At 45.3% G+C, this 16,959-nt stretch overlaps 1 protein-coding gene across 1 annotated transcript in view; it reads left to right on the forward strand.

Annotated features, from left to right (window-relative positions):
- The window catches only part of DNAH8 (dynein axonemal heavy chain 8), a 521,770-nt gene extending 505,569 nt beyond the window's left edge, over positions 1-16,201 (forward strand). Inside the window, exons 85-92 of the mRNA XM_088445337.1 lie at positions 39-155; positions 2,333-2,434; positions 3,275-3,435; positions 6,579-6,732; positions 9,554-9,706; positions 11,108-11,297; positions 14,546-14,667; positions 15,896-16,201. Of these exons, the coding sequence (XP_088301463.1) occupies positions 39-155; positions 2,333-2,434; positions 3,275-3,435; positions 6,579-6,732; positions 9,554-9,706; positions 11,108-11,297; positions 14,546-14,667; positions 15,896-16,201 (1,305 nt within the window). The remainder of the gene's footprint in view (positions 1-38; positions 156-2,332; positions 2,435-3,274; positions 3,436-6,578; positions 6,733-9,553; positions 9,707-11,107; positions 11,298-14,545; positions 14,668-15,895) is intronic.
- The last annotated feature ends 758 nt before the right edge of the window (positions 16,202-16,959 follow it).

Below are 16,959 nucleotides of genomic sequence, written 5' to 3' on the forward strand. Positions count from 1 at the left end.
GTGATGTTGTTAAGTATAATAGTAAATGTGTTTGATAGGAGCGACGCAAATTTTGTCCTCTTGGCTGGAATATTCCATATGAATTCAACTCTGCAGACTTCAAATCAAGTGTCCAGTTCATTCTAAATCACGTGGATGAGTGTGATATCAAAAAGGTGAATCTATTACTATTACCATGTATAACAAATACTTAAAACCATAAATCTAATTACTATGTATTATGTCATGCATCTATGTGACCACAAATGGTTCTATACCAAACATACAGTATACCCTGTGCTGCTATTTACTGTCCTGTGATACCCTATACTCGTCTTACTCTACTATATACAGTACTGCTCTATGATACCCTATACCGCCCTGTGGTGATCTATACGGTATACAATTGGGAAGACGGCTGCCGGAATCCCACCAGACGGCTTCCCGACTGCTTTATCCCGCCGTGGGATAAATGACCGGCGTCTATATCTAGACGCTGCTGATTTCCCTGACGCCGGGAGACCGGCGCCCGGCATCCCAATCGAGCGGATGCCGGGCGCCGTGAGCGGACAGCCACGCGGGGGGGAGGGTTAGGTTTAGGGCACACGGGGGGACTTAGGGTTAGGCTCCCCCCCCGGGAGAGTTAGGGTTAGGCTAGGGGGAGGGAGGGTTAGGGTTAGGCACCCCTGGGGGACTTAGGTTTAGGCAGCAGGGAAGGGGGGGTTAGGGTTAGGCACTTATAGGGGGGATTAGGGTTAGGCACAGGGGGGAGGTTAGGGTTAGGCACCCCTAAGGAGGGTTAGGGTTAGGGGGGTTAGGTTAGGTTAGTGCATACTTACCTTACCACGATCGGGATATCCAGCGCTGTCGGGCTTCTGCTGACGGGCTCTGCTGTTTTGTCGGGCTTCCGCTGCTGGGATTCGAACTCCCGACCATGCGGCAGCCAGGATATCATACCGAATCCATCTATACAGCTGTATGATACAATGTCCAGCAGTGAAATATCTTACTCTGCTATATACAGTACTGCTCTGTGATACCCTATACTGCCCTGTGGTGACCATGTCCGGCAGTGAGATGTCTTACTCTACTATATACAGTACTGCTCTGTGATACCCTATACTGCCCTGTGGTGATCTAAACAGCTGTATGATACTATGTCCGGCAGTGAGATGTCTTACTCTGCTATATACAGTACTGCTCTGTGATACCCTATACTGCCCTGTGGTGACCTATACAGATGTATGATACCATGTCCGGCAGTGAGATATCTTACTCTGCTATTTACAGTACTGCTCTGTGATACCCTATACTGCCCTGTGGTGATCTAAACAGCTGTATGATACTATGTCCGGCAGTGAGATGTCTTACTCTACTATATACTGTACATTGCTTTGTGAAATGTCCTGTGCTGTTCTTTCTGCTCTTGCTGGCATGTGCTGCCTATTGTGGACTCTGTAACAGCAATAATTTTCTGTTATTTCCTATGCTGTCATGTACTGCCTTGTGGCATTGTGTATGCTACCCCCCTATACCCTGTACTAATAATATACCTGTATACTGCTCTCTGGGGGAGATCTATAATAGGGTGAACAGCCCATTGCTAACAAATGCTGGTGTTATTGGCGGTGACCGTGCCTTTCTCACTGTGACCTTCATTTAAAGTCTACTGCTACCACTTTAGTGACTTTCCTTGGTGTACAAGTGTGCGAGAGAGACGCCCGCTTGTGCATGCCAGTGATAAAGCACCTGAGTTTGCAACCAGTTCTGCGACAACGTCATAGTGCACCCATCAGACAGTCCATCTCTGTGCAGTTCAATGGCCACCTCCCAGTCACTAGCCCAGGAATGCCCAGTACATTTCCCACACATTTCTGAGACCGTTAATTTTTATTGCTACTGCGCCTCTCTGTGTGTACACATCATGGGACCCATGCGCTGTGCCACTTCTTAGCTACTTAGAGGCATGCGCAGTTGAAAAACATTAACCATTTGTGGGAATATCAGCATTGCGTGCGACTCGGAACTGGCCCATAGTGTAACTTTAATAAATAGGTTCTATGATACATTACAGTATACTGCCCTCTGGTGTCCTGTCTTATTATGCCATGCTGTCTCATACCGTTTGGGACCTGGTAGGGGACTAGTTGGACTTTTCAGATTTGGGCTAACAAACTACCTCTGCTGAACTGTGCTTCACTCAAATGAAATATGTTAAATTGAATATCTGTAATCATTTTAGAGCATAATTTATTTTTTTGAGAAATATGAATAGAATCTGTTAGGATATATGTGCTTTAAATGTTCTTTCCATACAGTACAAATGTAACGTCTCATATTTCTGTGTGTTTAGGGGGTGTCCTGGAGCACTGTGAGGTATATGATGGGAGAAGTGATGTATGGAGGTCGTGTCACTGATACCCATGACAGACGGCTCCTTACCTGCTGTGTCAGAGTACGCAAGTCTTATTCTAGTCTATGGTACTCAGTAGAACACAAGTACCGCTGCTACTAATAAGTAACTGGCGACAAATGTCTTTCACTAAATGATCCACTCAGCGACAACACGGACACCTGCTTTCCCATACATTGTCTATCAGTACATAACTGCTTTATATATTTATAAATAGCTCCTTTAGGGCCAACATATATACTGTATGTCGTGGGGGTGATTCAGAGGTGGACATCTTTATTCTAATGCCTTGGATGCACCATTGGCCACTTGTGCCCAATAGCCTCCCTGCATACACCTCTGAATTATCCCCTGTGTGTCTAAAATATATATATAGTCTCAAAAATGAGTATTTTGCAGCTATGTAGGCAGCTGGTCCCATCTTGCAGTACCGACCTGCAAGCAGCCGTGCAAACTGGTAACTGTGCAAAAATAGTCCCTGACTGCACAAAAGGAGAAAATACTGGATTTACGCTGCAGCTCTACTCTTCTTAGGAAATTATTACTCTCCATTGTAGATGCTGCTGTTTTCAGCACACTGTAATCTGTAATCCGATTGCAAGGAAGATGTGATTTATCATGAAATAGGTTACATGTTGCTAAGAAGGAGGCCTGGGTGCATGCATTAACATCCAGCCATATATTGCATTATTACAATGTATGCGTCTTCCACATATGGAATATACATATCTAATAAAGGCCTTAGCTCCAGGCTACCTTGCTGTCGGTAATATCAGTTTAGTGCTGACATTACCCAGATCTAGCACTGTACATAGATGTGTTTTGAACTTACATTTATTTTCAGTTGCTGGCTTTATATCCATCTATATTATATTGTTCTAGATGTGGTTCAGTGAGAAGATATCTGATCCCGCATTCTGCTTCCATACCGGACATAAGATTCCTCAGTGTAAGACTATAGAGCAGTACTTGGATTATGTCCAGTCTCTGCCTGTACTCGACACCCCTGAAGCGTTTGGTTTGGACCCCAATGCTGACATCACGTAAGACCGTTATATTATCCATCAAACTACTATAACATGTTCTCATTTATGATGTTTCTGTGTGTGTGTGTGTGTGTGTGTGTGTGGTGCAGACGCGGCTGTCTTTGTGCCTTTTGTCGCGTCTGCAACTTAGTAGATGGTGAAATACAGTTTGCTGTGTCCTTAGATGCACCATCAAAACTTGCACCAGCCCTATGGCAGGTACAGATTATGTGGCCTCCTATGTGAACAGCTCTGTGTCTTTGAACGCAAACACTATCAGCAACATGCTGGCAAGATGGAACATCTCCATGTGTCTGTCTAAGCACCGCCCTGTTACTTCCCAGTCACAGCCCAGGAAAGTCCCACACATTCTACTTCCGTGCGGCTATACTTGTACGCTACTCTGTACAGACAAAATCCAGACACATGCGCAGGTGCGACTCCGACACATCGCTCCAATGCTGCCGCGTCCGAATCAGGCCCAATAATACTACAGTCACACCATTGTCCTCTTCCCCTCCAGCCAGTGTGACGTGCTGACAGCCATGGGAAAGGCGGAAAATCAGGGAAACCAAAGTAGGATTATGGGGTCTACTTATCATTCAACATATGTGGCATGTACCCTGAAAACACCCATTTTTGGGGGATAATCGCAAATATTATGTATCCCCAGATGTTCTATGGAGGGGTCGCAGCAGATATCCCTTATATCTGCTTCTATTCCTCCATTTCTGACAGCAGCCGCAACCCCTATAGAAACAAAGCTGTCATATTTACCAAGCTCCGGAATGTGAAGCATATCAGAGCTTGGCTCCCACAGCTAACGCCATCTAAGGATAAAACGCCACCGAAACATGCCCAACACATTTCTGAAATGGTTACCGTGCGTCTCAATCATAACAGCGCATTTTCGTATACACTCTGGAGTTTTTAGTGATTTTTGGGCACGCACAGTAGCAAAGAAAATCACTCAGCTATGTGAACATCAGCATTGGGGGTGGCTCTGTATAAGGCCCATGCAGTAGCATATTAGACACATGCAGACTTGCCTACCCTCCCGATTTGGCCGGGAGCCTCCCGATTTTCGGGTGCCGCTCCCAGCCCCCCGGAAAGGCAGGCAAGCCTCCCGGAAGCCTCCGACCCTCCCGTCCTCCCCCCTGAAAAGATTAGAAACCCACGCAGTGGGGGAGCCGGTGACGCGATTCGCGCTGAATCGCGTCATTGCGGCCCCGCCCCCTGCTGCACACTGCCGAAAATAACGGCATTGTGAAGAGGGGCGGAGCCACGATGACGCGATCGTGCGGCTCCGCCCCCAATGTACCACCAACTGGCTGGCCCACCCCCGGCTCCGCCCCCAATGACCGCCCCCGCCCCCCGCTGTTAGCCGACAATCAGCTCCCTCCCGGAAGGCTGGAGCTGATTGTCGGCAAGTATGGACACATGGTCATGACAGACCACAAGTAGTGGCTAAGTCTATGAAAGAAATAGTGTGGGTAAGTGGGTGACACCAAAATGCCGGCTTCTCCTCAGTGACTGGGAGCTGAACGCTGAACTGGAGCCGCGGCAGTGCAGGGAGAGTATCAGTGATGTTATTGTGCAGCACCCAGCTCTCCAGTCACTGAGGAGGGGCTGGCAGTGCAGGGAGAGTATCTGTGATGTTATTGTGCAGCACCCAGCTCTCCAGTCACTGAGGAGGGGCTGGCAGTGCAGGGAGAGTATCAGTGATGTTATTGTACAGCACCCAGCTCTCCAGTCACTGAGGAGGGGCTGGCAGTGCAGGGAGAGTATCTGTGATGTTATTGTGCAGCACCCAGCTCTCCAGTCACTGAGGAGGGGCTGGGAGTGCAGGGAGAGTATCAGTGATGTTATTGTGCAGCGCCCGGCTCCTGGTCACTGAGGAGGGGCTGGCAGTGCAGGGAGAGTATCTGTGATGTTATTGTGCAGCACCCGGCTCCTGGTCACTGAGGAGGGGCTGGCAGTGCAGGGAGAGTATCTGTGATGTTATTGTGCAGCACCCGGCTCCTGGTCACTGAGGAGGGGCTGGGAGTGCAGGGAGAGTATCTGTGATGTTATTGTGCAGCGCCTGGCTCCCTGTCACTGAGGAGGGGCTGGCAGTGCAGGGAGAGTCTCTGTGATGTTATTGTGCAGCGCCTGGCTCCTGGTCACTGAGGAGGGGCTGGCAGTGCAGGGAGAGTATATGTGATGTTATTTTGCAGTGTCTGTCTCCCAGTCACTGAGGAGGGGCTGGCAGTGCAGGGAGAGCATCTGTAGTGTTATTGCGCAGTGCCCGGATCCCGGTCACTGAGGAGGGGCTGGCAATGCAGGGAGAGTATCTGTAGCGTTATTGTGCAGTGCCCGGCTCCCAGTCACTGAGGAGGGGCTGGCAGTGCAGGGAGAATCTCTGGGATGTTATTGTGCAGCGCCCGGCTCCTGGTCACTGAGCAGAGTGCAGGGAGAGTCTCTGAGGAAAGCCCGGCATCTCCGGGAGTGCTGGACAAGCTCCCAGAGTAATGAAACTGGGGTCTTGCTGCGAGGCCACGCCATTCACTATGAGCACACACCCCCTTTTCAGTGCGCACCTGCCTGTTTAGCGTACTGGGTTTCAGCGACCCCAGTGCCGACACTGGTTTTTACATCAGATTGCTAGAATAATCTCTTTGACACCTTAGAATTCTATAGCTTTGATGGCCCAATTAATGTTCAGAATGTAATAAAAATGGGTAAACTATGGTAAAAATGTCACTAAAAATTGGATCAGTTGATGTTGAATTGCCCCACAGAGGTATGACACTCACCGGCACCGCTCAGGATTAGGGAGTGTTACACCTACAAATGATCTATTACGGACCACTTAGCTGGAGACCAAGCTCTGCCTCAGGCTTACACCAATGAGATGACACCTCGTGCTGGTCCGGCATAGGAAGCGCTGGTTTCAGGCGACAGGGCCGGGTTCTGTGTCAGTATCCTTTACTTTCTTATGCCTTATTGGGTAATGTGTGCAGGTCACCCATGGAAACATTTCAGGAGCAGTCTTGCACACATTTGAAATGTCACTTAATCTACACTACACTAGTTTAGTCTTACAATGAATAGTGTGACAGATGTTACTGTATAAATGTGCAGAAATTCACACCCACAGCCTTTACTATTATGTGTTACAGATATCAGAGCAACATGGCTACAGAAATCCTGGACACTATGGCCAAAATCCAACCCAAAGAAAGTGGTGTAGTGGGGGAAACTCGTGAGGCTGCTGTATGTCAGATACTACAAGACATGCTGGATAAGCTGCCGCCGGACTATATTCCTCATGAGGTATCTTTCCAACATGCAGCCATCCATTATTTCTTATACATTTCATAATTATATTTATTCCTTGATGAAACAAATAGATTTTTCCGTGTCCCATTTCTCACCTAAAGCAAAGACACTCAGCAGGCTTTTACTGCGTACTACTTTATACAAGGTATGTCCCCATTCTAGCCACGTAACAGCCTTATACAAGGTATGTCCCCATTCTAGCCACGTAACAGCCTTATACAAGGTATGTCACCATTCTAGCCACATAACAGCCTAATACAAGGTATGTCACCATTCTAGCCACGTAACAGCCTTATACAAGGTATGTCCCCATTCTAGCCACGTAACAGCCTTATACATGGTATGTCCCCATTCTAGCCACGTAACAGCCTTATACAAGGTATGTCCCCATTCTAGCCACGTAACAGCCTTATACATGGTATGTCCCCATTCTAGCCACGTAACAGCCTAATACATGGTATGTCACCATTCTAGCCACGTAACAGCCTTATACAAGGTATGTCCCCATTCTAGCCACGTAACAGCCTTTTTTTTTCTCTTTCATATGACATCCTAAATCAAACTATAGACAGTGAACACCCACTTTGTACTCCTGGTGAGAGATGAGCACAACTGCAGCAAAGGATCACATATGGGATTTCCTGGGAATCAGGCTGCTGTGCAGAGAGCGAAGTTCCATTAATATACAATCTTTAGTTAGAACTGGGGGGGGGGATAAGGATCACGTCATGCTGCTGTGCTGGGTGGTTGGGGTAGGACTGCAGCAGTTGTCCCAGCATGAAGTACCACATTCCTTTATCGGGATGTTGAACCACCCATGAACGGCACTTCCTGTCAATCACTCTGCGATGGGTCTACGTAGCTGCTGCAATCACAGTTCCAATCGCAATGGCCGGTTCGCGCACCGCGATGCATGTGCAATACGCAACAATCTGCCGATTGCGTGCGTATTACCAACTGCGTTCCTTGCTGAATCAGGCCCACAGTTCACTATCTGTTTGTGAAAGGCAGTCCCTTGCTGAGCGTTAAAATTATATAGTTAATTTCAGAATTGAAAAAGAAGAGCAGCTTCGCCTCTAAGATGGTGTGACCACATCCCCTTCAGCAACTTGTGCAAAATATGAAGAGAGCCCTGTTATTATTCACCACAACATATAAAGAAGGCCACCGTCATACTCTTGGCCATGCCCCCTAGTGTCAGAGCCTGATAGATCTCCCAGTGCCCTCAGTGCTACACTTAAGGTGCCCATAATGCACGGTGCGATTTTTACCCGATATGGACAAGTTTTGACGGGTTGTACCAACCTGTCGTATGAAAATTAGTGTTTTTTTGTGTGTTCTGCGACACCGATGTGCATCCCTGCCGTCCTCTAGTTGGATCGCCATTCAGATGGTATTGAAGACAGATTCCAACCGATCGTGTACGATGCAACACACATCGTATGTACTTTTGTTCATATGCGATCCGATGTACGATCTGTGATCTCCCTGGCCACTCCCCGGCACCATTTTGTGTTAGACGACGTGGAGAAGAGATCAAGAAGCAGCATTGTTTTGATCGTCTGTCCGGAGTTGAGTTCAAGTGAGTATATACATCCCTGTCCCACTAATGTGTATAAACCCCTGCCCCACCAATGTATACCACTGCCCCACCAATGTGTATAAACCCCTGCCCCACAAATGCATACCACTGCCCCACAATGTGTATAAACCCCTGCCCCACCAATGCATACCACTGCCACACCAATGTGTATAAACCCCTGCCCCACCAATGCATACCACTGCCACACCAATGTGTATAAACCCCTGCCCCACCAATGCATACCACTGCCATACCAATGTGTATAAACCCCTGCCCCACCAATGCATACCACTGCCCCACAATGTGTATAAACCCCTGCCCCACCAATGCATACTACTGCCACACCAATGTGTATAAACCCCTGCCCCACCAATGTATACCACTGCCCCACCAATGTGTATAAACCCCTGCCCCACAAATGCATACCACTGCCCCACAATGTGTATAAACCCCTGCCCCACCAATGCATACCACTGCCACACCAATGTGTATAAACCCCTGCCCCACCAATGCATACCACTGCCATACCAATGTGTATAAACCCCTGCCCCACCAATGCATACCACTGCACCACCAATGTGTATTAACCCCTGAAAAAAACAAAAATAGTTTTATTATTTATTTATTATTTATTTATTACCAGTTATCTCATTTCCAAGATAGCGTCTTGCGGCCAGTCGCAAGATGGCGTCGTTACGATCTAATTTTAAGCTGATCTTGTCTCAGCCAATTATCCAGCTTCGACAACCTACAGACAGTGGCGGAGAGAACCCTCCTGAGGCGTTAGTCTATCAGACATCACATAAAGAGAAAACATCATCGCTCTCTTTTATTATATGTATTTTACTGATGATTTCCTGATCTCATAATCATGTGCAAGACCTTCTTCTACTCACTGTCCCACCAAGTAACTGTATCCAGCGTACAGGAGTCATTTATTTACCCTGTACCAACACACGTATAAATAATAGATGGATAAGTCATAGTGCCTTTACTGTACAAATACAGCATTCATTTACATCTGATACTTCTTGGTCCTGATAAATGTTCATATGTCTGCTGCTTTATAACATTTACCTGGAGCAGCATTAATATCGTTCTATTGGCTACTGGTGAAACCTATATACTGTAAAAGGTCATACTGTATGCAGAAAGATTCATTTTCCGCGTGAAAAGTCTGTATGTACAATATAAAAGATTACATAAAAATTCTATGTTACCTTTTCATCTTAGGTGGAAGCACAACTGCAGAAGATGGGGGCTCTCAAGGCCATGAATATTTTCCTTCATCAAGAAATAGATCGGATGCAAAAGGTCATCACAGTTGTAAGAAGTGGCTTACATGACCTGCATCTAGCGATAGATGGGACTATTATAATGAGCGAGGTGAGATCTATTTTATATCAGATAGAAATTCTAATATATGTGTGGAAAATATGCTATTTTTATTAATATAGAAGGTGATTTGATAATCACTAAGGGGCCTATTTATTAATCATTGGGATTTAGAGACGCTTATCGCACCAATAAGAAATCATGTACCTCTGGGAAGTAATGAAAAAACATATCCAGGGACAGGGGTGCCGATAGGCCGTTGTGAACTGCCATTGCCAGGTGCATCCCTCGCCTACAGCAGAAAATTATGCGATCTGTAGCCCAGAGGCTACAATGGCTAATGTCATCTAATGATGACGTTAGCTACTGAAGCCATGATCTGCTGGTAGCGCTCACAATATAGCTGCCCTATAGAAACCTATGGGGACTGCTCTTGCGATTGGAAATGGGGGAACCATATCGGCGATATCTGCTGCTGTGCCCCCTTGGGCTGCTTACATTTTGAGGGTATCCACTACACCGGTGTAGCTGCCATTTCCAGAGGATTACTTGCAAAATAAGTTTAATAAATATGCCCTCATATCCAGTGGCGGAACTTGTGGGACCCAGGTGCAACAATATGCTTTTCGGTCTCTTAAAAGGCTCTTCAGTCCTCCTCACTCACTTAGTTCACGTGACGCCTACAGTGCACACTGACAACAACCCGTGTCCATCCCTTCTCCGCCTCCCACTCCCAGCATTCAGTAAGCGGCCAGTCAGAGACAGCTGCAGCTGCACCAACACGAAGAGTGATGATTGGTCTCATCATCCTTCATTGAACTGATGTCACTGACACTGCGGTTCCCCTGCTGGAGCCTCCAACCTCCCTGCCTTCATCACCTGGGATAGAGTTTAGTTATGTCCAACGATGGGCGGCCGATAATCAGTCAGTCTGACTCATTAATATGCTGCCGGCTGGTGGCTCCTTCATTGTGGAAGGCCCCAGTGCAATGCATGGCTGCACTTCCGCTAGTTCCGCCCCAGCCCAAATCAACCTATAAATAACCAGTTTCACAAACCTCTGCCATAGAAAATTGGCAAAATCACTGCGGTCCTCAGGGGTGGATCAAGAGAGGATACGGCCCAGGTGCAGCCTGTGTGCGGGCCCCCACTCTCACAGTTTTTGTACGAAGTAGTCTCTGGCACTTGTCAGTCTACTGCGCATCCGCTGATCTCCGAGAAAATGGCGGCGCACATGTAGTGCTCATGAGCAGATCTCCATAACATGGCACATATATATCTATAGATACTAATTTTCTCTCAAACATCCACACTCTGAGTCCGCAGCCATAATCTGTTGTACATTATACATCTGTGTCTTACATAGCACGTTGCTCTTATATCTCTACTCTCTGTACTGTTCCGTCACTGCTCTCTACATCTACTAATGTCTACACTGCATTTGTTCTGCAGACTCTGAGAGAAGTGTCAGATAACTTGTACAATGCACGTATTCCTAAAGTGTGGGTAAAAGCATCATGGGACTCTGCTACGCTTGGCTTCTGGTTCAGCGAGCTCCTGCAGAGGAACAGCCAGTTCAGGTCTTGGATTTATGAGGGAAGACCAAATGTCTTTTGGATGACGGGATTCTTCAATCCACAGGGTTTGTACTTATGTGACGCAAAGACAGTTCCCACTAAATCAGCAATTAAAGCAGTCATGAGTTACTTTAGTTACTTTTTATGTTCTGTCCGCGTTCAGCCATGGAGTGAGTGTTTCTATTTCACCTTAAGTTGCTGAATACATTTACTCCGAGAGTAATAATCTTTCTGCCTCCAAACATGAATTCACACATTGTTGTTTTATAATCACATATATTAATGAGCAGATTACTGATGAGAGCCTCTTCCATGCAGCCTGCACTCAGGAGAGATATCTCTGTACAGAGAAGCTCATATATTATTGTCAGGCTGGGGGCACTGGTGTAGCTGCATTCATTAGAATAACAGAAACATTTAAAAGAGTCCTAATTGAACTTCCAAGTAAGTTTGAGGCCTGGAAATAGTAAAACCACACAAGCTAACCCACAGTGCTCAGTACAAGTACACAGATTAATAATAAACACCGTTCAGAAACCTTCAGTATGTGTCACTGTAACTGTGTCGACTTTAAATGTGATGCTTTACCATAACGATTAGAGTTTTAAAGCTGATATGGTTACAGTACTTTAAATTGTATCACTACCATGTCGGCAAGCCGAGTTTGACCTAACGCTCTCCTGCTTTTACTTGTTGATAGTCTGACTGTTGAGAAGAGATACCCATCCCGTGCTGACAAACTTTGTGTATAATTCCTTGCACTGGTCGCAAAAATGCCTAATTTCTAGTTGTCGCTACCGTGCATATAAAGGCGGGTATCCACTACCCGATTAAACAGAGCGATTGAACGATAACGACATCGTTCAACCGTTTAATCGGGCACAAATCGGGCAGTTAAATGTCGAAAACGACCAGCGATGCACGCTCTTGCTGGTCATTTTTTACATCTATCATCGGCCGAACATGCCGGTCAATCTGCCGATAACGATAGATTGGCCATGTTCGGGGATTAGGGAGGGTGCCTACACTGAACGACTGATCGCTCAGTGTAGGCACAGCACAGACTGTGAAACGACTGCACGATTACGTTGTCGTAATCATTAAATCGTTTCACAGTCTGCTAGTGGATACGCACCTTAAGGGCACAAGTTAATTAGCACAATGTAAAAATGTAACTCACGTGGGATTTGTTGCACTGTGCATGTGCACAGCCTAGTCACATCATTTGGGTGGAGCGTATTCTGTGCTTATGTTCACTTGCACATGTAGAGGCTACTCGGGTGGTCAAAGGTGCATCTGATTTTGACTTACACACATCTTTAAGACACTTTTCGGAGGCATACTGTATCTTTGCACTTCCCATAAACCTGGTGCAAGTTGATAATGATTGTAGTGATGGTCAGATCTGTATATTAAGATATATGTACTGTAACCTCAAAATACACCTGTACAGTAGAAATGCAAGTGTACAGACACATTTTTTGCACTTCTAAAAAATGTGCACTTTTACATTTAAATCTAAATCAGTCCGATCGTGCTAACCTTGGGCCGATACTGTGTCATGTTATCTATGCTTTTCGGTGGCCAGATTGAAAGAAATTGAGCTTTTACAGTACAGTACACATGTCCAGCAGCATAACTTACTCCGCAATTACTGGAGCTTATTATAGAGGCTGTAAAATGACTGAATTGAATTCCCCTCTGTGAGGGAAGAGCTGTGTGTATGCTGATGTAGGGGAGTTAGGGTATTTCAGCTTAGAGAAAGGTGGGATGTGAGCTGCACCTTTTATCCCGTTATTGTCAGGATGGAAGATTGTGGTAGGTGGGAGGATTTGTCAGTGGGCAATGAAAATCTGAGAATTACTAGTCCCCTGTTTTGTTTTTAACATAGTATTAGGCCCTTCTCTACAGTCCAAAATGTACTCATAAAATTACCTGCAGCAAAAATCATGCAATTTTATGTTTTTAATTTAAGTTGCACCATATATTATAAAGTGCTATAAGTTCTGCATGAAGATACATTTAAATCACATAAAAATACACTTCAAGCAACCTGCGCCGGGCTCTGACTGGATGGACTGGTCACATCATAACAGGGAAACCAGTTAACGTTCAGCATGGGACGGAATCACTCAGTGGAACTGGGTTCACAAGAAATAAATTAATGCAGGAAATTCCCTCCTGGGAAATATAGCCCCAATCTCCTCCCTAGCTAACAGCTGTTATGGTAAATGTGATAAAGCTTTTTAATAAAAATAATAATAATCATTTTTATATGGTTCACAGCAATCTTCGACAGCCATAAACTGTTTGGGTATATTGGCACTTGTAGCATGGTATGTTAGTGCCACAAACAAAATACTGTGAAGAAGGCACAAACACACTGTAATAAATGCTTTACTTAAAATAAGGACATCTCCAATCACTTATTAATTTTCTTCTTTCCCTGTAATCCGGAGGAACTAAGACCATGCTATGAATGATGATAATCTGCTCCTTGCAGAGCCACCACCTAAGTCACTTGCCAGGGAGTCTGCACCAGATAACTAATCCAAGGCTGCAGGGGCGTATTAATAGCCCCCTCCTCTAAGCAGCGCCCCTCCCAACCCCGCACCTTGGCCTTCTCCTCCGCTGTGCCATCTTCCTAGTGATATTCGGGAAGATGGTGCATACGCAAAAGAGAGCGAAGGCTCTGGAATAGAGTCCTTGCTGTCACTGTGCAGTGCCATCTTCCCATAGATGTCACTGGGAAGATAGCGCCACGGAGGAGGAGGGACCTGCATACTGGCACAAGGTAATTATACTCTGGGTGCAGGGTGTATAGTGCGGGGGCCTATGTGCTCTGCACACCCTGCACCCATTGTAAATACGCCTATGCATGGCGGCTTCACTCCACACGGTTATATGCGTCTAGACCACATGTGGGAACTCATTGAACATTGTGTAAATGAGGTTCACAGATAAAATATATTAATGAATATTTAGCTTTACGTCTATATCTGCAGATGTGTCCACCTCTGATTTAGTCTCAGTTACATGAACAAGCCCTTGATGTGCTTATGCCTATGCTTGCCTGCCCCTTCCCTTCCCCACTCCCACTCTGTATGCGTAAGAAGCCACAGGTGTAAGATGACAGCGAATCAGCATACTGATGTAAGCCTACACTTCTTTGATGTGCAGTCTGCAAATGCCTGTTTTAAACCAAACCAATTCTTCTTAAGATGATCACTGTTCAGTATCTAGTGTTACATTTAGATGAGACAGTCTCCCTCTGTAGTAGCATGGTTACTGTTATCTAGTGTTTCCATTGCAGGATTTCTAACTGCTATGAGACAGGAAGAGACTCGAGCACATAAAGGATGGACTCTAGATACTGTTACTGTGCAAAATGAAGTATTGAAACTAGTGAAAGAGGAAATAACTGGCTCTCCTGCTGTGAGTATTTTACATGAAATGGACATACTGTATCTCTTATCAGCTGTCAATTTTTTATTGAAGATTTCTTGATGTAGGTCTATTAGAGAGAATCTGCAAAGATAATTACAATGCAGATCAGTAGGTCACACAGAAAATACACCAGTCCCCAATAACCAGGATTGTCTAATTTTTTCAAAAGCTGCTGTATTGCAAAACTAGTGCCTACTGGTGTTCTACTGCCTAAGTGCCGCAAACTCCAACTTATTGAATGGTATGAATGTCCGCAATTATAAACGCCCCTTCAACATTTGGGTAAACCAATCCCCTGCAGGCCAGTATCACTCACAGTAGACAACAAGGAGGCCCCACATAACAGCCCCCAGCAGCCAGTAAGGTGGGATCGCTGCAGAGGAACCATGGCTATTCTGTAGAGCAGCAGATTGCCCCATAGGGCGTCAGGTGAGCTGTGGCGGCTGAGCCAATGCACCAAGCAGTTGCACCTTAACCCTGGAGTCAGTATATTGCCAGTCCCTGAAGTGAGAGGTGAGCAAAGAGAGGCAGACATTACTCACAGGAGAAGCACTGTAAGGTTTTCTTATTACAGCAGCATAGGCACACTGCAACTGTCATACCATTATAAAAGATAGACTATATTCTTCTTATGTATTTAGCTATGCAGCTCACTGTCATTTGTGGGGACATCAGTATTTTGCAAAGACTTTCTCCTTGTAATGGTAAATGGACCTGGTTTATAAAATTTACTCTAATTTGATGGAAGCAAGCTTAGTAAATTAGAAATAGGTCTAGCATGTTTTACAGTGTGTTTTACTCTAAACACATTCAGGTGTTTATTTGCTAACCATCAATTATGTTTATGTCCAAAATGTAAAAGGGCAATGATTTTACTAGCCAAACATGGCTAGTAAAATCATTGCCCTTTTAATTTTTGGGCATAAACACAATCTGGGTGCATCGGGTTTTAGAACCTGACTTTTAGTAAATAAACCAATCAGCATGTAAACCTGATTTATAAGATTTTTATCGGGACCATCAGAAAAAGTGTCTGATTTGTGGTGATCATCCAACAGCACGGAAGACTTCTTTACAGATTTCAGGGTGAGAATCCAGATCAGTTCCCGTGTAGACTCCTTTAGAGTATAATGTACTAGAGACTTATTAGAAGTTGTGCCTATAGTATCAAGGTGTGGGTTTCTCTGCTGCAGCATTCTCTTTGTATCTCATGCAGGAAGGGGTATATATCCATGGACTCTACCTGGATGGAGCTGGGTGGGACAAAAAAAACAGTCAATTAATTGAATCCACTCCCAAGGTATTATACACCATGATTCCAGTGGTCCATATTTTTGCTGTTAACGCACGTGCTGTAAAGCGTCCCCTGGTTTACGCCTGCCCTGTGTACAAGCGGCCTGTGAGAACAGATATGACCTATGTGACTGTACTGCATCTCAGGACCAGTCAGCCTGCTGACCACTGGATTCTACGCGGAGTGGCCCTTCTGTGCAACATCAAACAAACAGACCAGGCCGACTAATGGGTTCTAGCACCACACTGTTTTTGTTGTTTTAATTATCTTAATCTTTTGTTCTATGTGTTAGTAATTTAGAAACTGGTTAAATAAAAAGTGAGCATATTACACACGTGTCACTGTATTCTATCATGTTATCGCTAAATCCGGAGAAGAGTTCATAATTTATGTTATGGCCGATCAGTAAACAGCAGGTTCCTAAAGTTTAATGTTGGGAAAGACTAAAGCTTTCTATTAGATGTTATTATATTGAATGTTTTAGTAGTTGTTACAAAGCCAACATGAGGGAGTTATTGATGGAAATATGTGTGTAGAGGTTAATGATGTAGCAGAGATATTGTACACACCAACAGATGCCCAGAGACAATGAACACTCCAGATTCTTAACCAGTTTAGTGGTTTATTGAGGTTATATGAGGTACAGTCGTACTCACTGTTATACACATTGATTCTCATGGAGCGGGGTATCATACAGCTCACCAGCGAATCCCAGATACCAGTGCAGGGTCATTGGAAATGCGGAAGACTTGTGTCTCCTACTCGTGGGTGAGCAAGGTGGCGCCAGTACTAGCCTCGGCGGTCATCTTGGTAAAGGGGATGAAGCCTCCCTGGAGGAGCAACATGGATTCTGCGCTGTAGCGCTCTCCTTCTTCAACAATCATGGTCCTTGTGCAGCAACTTTAATCTCCACAATTCCCTCACATCACTTGGTTTTACCACCACCCACAGAATAATATTTGCATCTACAGTATGATCTACTCCAG

Source organism: Taudactylus pleione, unplaced genomic scaffold, assembly GCF_031769625.1.
Source record: "Taudactylus pleione unplaced genomic scaffold, aTauple2 ptg000378l, whole genome shotgun sequence".
Lineage (NCBI taxonomy): Eukaryota > Metazoa > Chordata > Amphibia > Anura > Myobatrachidae > Taudactylus > Taudactylus pleione.